The following is a 5150-nucleotide window of genomic DNA, read 5'->3' on the forward strand; positions in this document are numbered from 1 at the left end:
TCTCCTTCCTCCAGTAGAACAAACTTACGTGTCCTTTTATTTCCTGGAGTATAATCCCAGGTGGCGTTGTTGGTTTTTCACTCATTGCAAATTGACTTAAGAATTAACATTTTCCATTATAACGTTCATATTCATTTTTAAGATAACCACTCCCTCAGTGCTACACTAATAAGGACGACCGTTCCAAGATAGCGGCCAAAATTCCTGCGCCGCAGCAGCCGATGAGGGATCTAGTGTTTATCTATGCTCCCGATGGCCAATACGCCCCTGACCTGAGTGGGTTAAATGCAGATAAATAATTGTCATTGAATGCGAACATACAATGACAATACATAGCTCGCTCACTCTTTCTTCACCTTCTACATTTAACAACTCGCTGTTTCTTTTCAGGGTGACCAGAAGCCAGAAAACAAGCCAGAGTGAATTAAAGTTTATTTTAGATCCAATCCTTGTTAATACAGCTTTGAGTTTTACAGAAATACAACAAATGTCAGTATTTACCTTTAAATAACACACAAGCCAAATTAGAGTGGGAGTGTCAGACTGGAGTTGACCGTCACCTTGCAGCAGTCAATACAATTTTACAGCAACAGGATGACTGCATTCAGCTGAATGAGTGAGCAGTGGTACCATGGTACCAAACTGTTTGGCCAGCTTCAAAAGAACCAAAAAACACCAGCAGGACATTAAATGTGTGTGTCATGACTCCTTCGTAATCTTCCAGTATGTGTCACAACTGAGTGTCTCCTATGTTTTCACAGCTGGGTCTACAACCAGTTGATGATGTGTTAACAAAAACACACTTCAGCTGCTTTAGTTTCATCAACATTAGCCTGACAGAGCAATCCGTCTTTGTTCAACATTTAGCTTCAACATTTCAGTCAGAAAATCACGCCAATACAACAACCGTTTACATTCTGCTTCCTCACAAACACTTAACCCCCCATTTACAGGCTGAAATCCTCCTCTTCCTCCATATTTTCTCTCCACCCTCAGTGCTGGAACTCCTTCATCCTATTCAGTGCAGATCCTGCCTGGAACCACTGGATCTGCGTCTCGTTGAAGCTGTGGTTGAGCTCCAGAGTCTCCGTGCTGCCATCATTGTGCTTCACGACAGCAGTTAGAGGCTGAGGAAAAAGAGGAGGAGGAGAAAAGACTTTCACAGCAGATGTTTTCTCTTCAAATTAACTACATGTAGGCCATGTTGAGCTGCACTCTCACCTTTCCTGGAGTGAAGGATTTCAGCCCTCTGATAGAGATCTTGTCATCAGGGAGGATCTTGTCATAGTCTAATGGGTTGCTGAATGTTAGAGGCAGCAATCCTTGCTTCTTTAGGTTTGTTTCTGAAAACACAGTTTAGTTATTTAAAATACAAATATGAACAACTGAATGCTTCAGTTTTGAGAATGCAGAGCTTGTGTTTCTGGGCAGAACTTCTAAATATTGATATTTGCACTTATGTCGTACCATGGATTCTGGCGAAGCTCTTGACAATTATAGCTCTTCCACCCAGATGCCTGGGCTCCAGAGCTGCGTGCTCCCTGCTGGAGCCCTCGCCGTAGTTGTCATCTCCAACCACGACCCACGACACGCCGTTAGCCTGCAGATAACGGTACACACAAGGTCATCAAATATCACTGCAATGCATTTTGGCATTCGATGGTTTGGTTTTTCACGCAGTAAACTAACTAATTGTGAACCAGCTTTGATAATCCTCACCTTGTAGTGACGGGCCACATCTGGGACTCCTCCGTAGTCTTCAGTCAGGTAGTTCTTCACCTTGTTGACAGTATCGTTCTCACTGTTGACAGCACCAATCAGCATGTTGTTGGAGATGTTATCCAGGTGACCGCGGAACTTCAGCCAGGGTCCTGCAGCACTGATGTGATCTGTGGTGCATTTTCCCTTCACCTGTAGAGACAGAGAAGGGTTATCCTTGGACCCCAGCAGCAGTAAGAATTCAAAACACAAACTCCAGGGAACCCACCTTGATGAGGACCACCATGCCTTCCAGATCATTTCCGTTCCACTTGTCGAAAGGCTCCAGCAGCTGCAGCCGGTTGCTCTGAGGACTAACGTCCACCCTGAGTCTGCTGCCATCAGCAGGCGGGTGCTGATAGGTGTCCTGGCCTGGGTCGAAATCCCTGGCTGGTAGTTCATCTCCACTGGGGGGCTCCAGCTTGAACTTCTCTCCGTTGGGGGCTGTGAGGTAATCTGTCTCAGGGTTGAAGTCTAATGTACCAGCAATGGCGAGAGCGGTTACAATCTGAAGAGGAGGAAGAGTTTTAGAAAGAAAGCACAAACCTGTGTGAAACAGTTTCTGTTTGGGTTTACCTCAGGAGAAGTAACAAAGGCATGTGTTGCAGGGTTGGCATCGTTCCTGGCCGTGAAGTTCCTGTTGAAGGATGTGACGATTGTGTTCTTCTCTCCCTTCTTCACATCTTGCCTGAACTCAAACATGCAGCATACTTACAAACGTTCAAGAAGCCGATCATGAATTTAAAGTTCCTGACATAGTTACCTGTCCCACTGTCCAATGCAGGGTCCACATGCATTAGCTAGAACCACACCTCCAACATCGCTGAGGATCTTTGACTATGGGAAAACCGGTTTAGTTTTCATTTTTACGTAACATAAAAATAAGAAGTGCATTTCTTTTGCACGTTTCAACACTAACGTATCCATCTCGTTCGATGGTGGCGCGAATCTGCTCCGAGCCAGGTGTGATGGTGAACTGAGATTTGCACTTCAAGCCTTTGTCCAGAGCTTGTTTGGCCAGAGAGGCAGCGCGGCCCATGTCCTCGTAGCTGGAATTGGTACAGCTGCCAATCAGACCTACAAGAGGAACCAGAAGAGATTAAACCAGAAACTTGTTTTCTACAAATCTGGTGGTGGTAAGTGTTGGCAGAGGGGCGAATGAAACAATGTTCTCACCAACTTTGACCTCCAGAGGCCAACTGTTCTTTTTAGCCGCAGCACCAATTTCAGACACAGGGTGAGCCAGGTCAGGGGTAAACGGGCCATTAATGTGGGGCTTCAGCTAAATAAAAAAAAAATCACAAACATCTTATCTGCAAAATATGGAATATAAAAGGGAAAAACTGACCTTTATTAATGTCAAATTCAGCTGAAATTGTTTAAAGGTTTAAAGGTTGACTTGCTTTAAGGAAAAAGTGATTTTGACTTTTTTTGAAAACGACAAACCTCATCCAGATTGAGTTCAATTATTTGGTCATATGTGCAGCCTTCATCTGGTACCAACAAGTCTTTGTATTCATCAGACAGTTTGGAGATTTCTGAGGACAAGCAGTGAAAACAGAACAGTAATGAGACACAGAGGTCGTGGTTCTGATCCTCGGTTTAACTGATCTGAGAATTTCCTCTTCTTTTTTGGCGGCTCTGGCTGAGTGGTTAGAGCAGTCGTCCTCCAATGCAAGAGTTGGGGGTTCGAATCCACCAGCAGTCACATGCCGAAGTCTCCCTGGGCAAGACACTGAACCCCTCATTGCCTCCAATGTGTGTCCCATCAGTGTATGAATGTGATCTAAAGCACTGATTAATCTATTTAGAATGATTTGTTCAATTAGCTTTGTAGAGATCTAGTAGAGTGCTGTATGAATGGGTAGATGAGGCACAGATTGTAGTGTAAAGCACTTTGAGTGTCTTCATAAGATAGAAAGGCGCTATACAAGTACAGTCCATTTACCATTTGTTCACCAATATGAAAATACTAAAAAAAAAGGTGCAAAACGCAAACATACGTTCACGTCCGGTCTTCTCCAAGTAGGTCCTCATACGATGATTGTAAGGGAATACTGATGTTGTGGCTCCAATCTCTGCACCCATGTTGCAAATAGTGGCCATTCCTGCACAAACACAGAAATACCAGTAGTAATCAATTATGTTGTTTGATTAAGAAAGATTCTCAATTTTCTTTTGTTTCCTGTGCAAATGTAGTAGCTTTATGGCCTTTTTCCATTAGTAACGGCACGGTTCGACTTGACTTGGCATGGTTCCAAGGCTTTTCCACTAGTAATTATTCGTGGAACCGGACCCTTTTTCAGGACCCATTTATCTGGGGTTCCAAACGTACCATGCTAGCCTTAAAATGTGACATCAGAACATTGTCGGTCACTGATTGTCAAGGGGTGGATGTCAGAAATTTTTCACAACAACCCAATCTGCCAAACTCGAGCGACTAGACCTATTTTAAAGATTTTAAAAACAATAAGGACAACACCCTGGTCTAATGCTGAAGTGCAGGTGTTTTTTTGTGCTTGGTGGCTGATGACAAAATTCAGAGCAAGCTAGATGGAGCTTCTCCGGTCTACCGGAGCCCAGGGGCCCCCTCAGGCCGGCCAGGGCGTTACCTCCCTGGTTCCGAACTCTGCCGGTCACCGCGGAGGATCCTGACCCGCAGGAGCACACGAGGCTGGGATCCGGGCTCCAGCAGGCAGGAGCGGGCCGGGATAGAGGGTGAAAACTATTTTTAAAAACATTTTATGTATATAAAAAAAAAGTTTTTCTTTTATCAGTGAAGATTAAAAAAATAATGAAATGGTGTCGGCTTTATATTTATTTAAGGGGCGGCTGTGGCTGAGTGGTTACAGCAGTCGTCCTCCAATGCGAGAGTTGGGGGTTCGAATCCACCAGCAGTCACAAGCTGAAGTGTCCCTTGTCAAGACACTGGCTGGAGTCCGATTTGGGTGCTGGAAAGCAGAGAAGAAACCCAAACAGGACTCCAGTCAGCCATCAGGTGAAAAGGAGGAACCCAGACTAGTGGTCATTCCATATGTTGAGGGAGTATCAGAGAAAGTGAGACGTTTATTTTCTAAACACAACGTCCCAGTGGCTTTTAAACCCCAAAATACATTACAGCAAAGACTGGTTCATCCCAAAGATCCAGTCCCCCGGCACAAACAGAGTAATGTTGTGTATGCTGTTCAGTGTCAGGAGGGCTGTGATCAGTCTTACATCGGGGAAACAAAACAGCCACTGGCCAAAAGGATGGGCCAGCACAGAAGATCAACATCATCAGGCTAGGACTCTGCGGTCTACACTCATCTCCAGGCCAGTGGTCACTCTTTCAGGGATGAAGATGTTCACATCCTGGACAGAGAGGAACGATGGTTTGAGAGAGGAGTAAAGGA

At 44.8% G+C, this 5150-nt stretch overlaps 1 protein-coding gene across 1 annotated transcript in view; it reads right to left on the bottom strand.

Moving 5' to 3' along the window:
* Positions 1-415: 415 nt before the first annotated feature.
* LOC119424241 (aconitate hydratase, mitochondrial) overlaps positions 416-5150 on the bottom strand; it is a 68251-nt gene continuing 63516 nt past the window's right edge. Inside the window, exons 7-17 of the mRNA XM_037691725.1 lie at positions 3762-3866; positions 3205-3296; positions 2935-3040; positions 2678-2835; positions 2522-2595; positions 2335-2446; positions 1988-2266; positions 1720-1911; positions 1468-1600; positions 1222-1343; positions 416-1127 (exon numbers count right to left, since the gene is read on the bottom strand). Coding sequence (XP_037547653.1) covers positions 993-1127; positions 1222-1343; positions 1468-1600; positions 1720-1911; positions 1988-2266; positions 2335-2446; positions 2522-2595; positions 2678-2835; positions 2935-3040; positions 3205-3296; positions 3762-3866 — 1508 coding nt within the window. The 3' untranslated portion in view covers positions 416-992. The remainder of the gene's footprint in view (positions 1128-1221; positions 1344-1467; positions 1601-1719; positions 1912-1987; positions 2267-2334; positions 2447-2521; positions 2596-2677; positions 2836-2934; positions 3041-3204; positions 3297-3761; positions 3867-5150) is intronic.

The sequence above is a fragment of the Nematolebias whitei genome, chromosome 17, assembly GCF_014905685.2.
Source record: "Nematolebias whitei isolate Nwh7 chromosome 17, NemWhi1, whole genome shotgun sequence".
Classification (NCBI taxonomy): domain Eukaryota; kingdom Metazoa; phylum Chordata; class Actinopteri; order Cyprinodontiformes; family Rivulidae; genus Nematolebias; species Nematolebias whitei.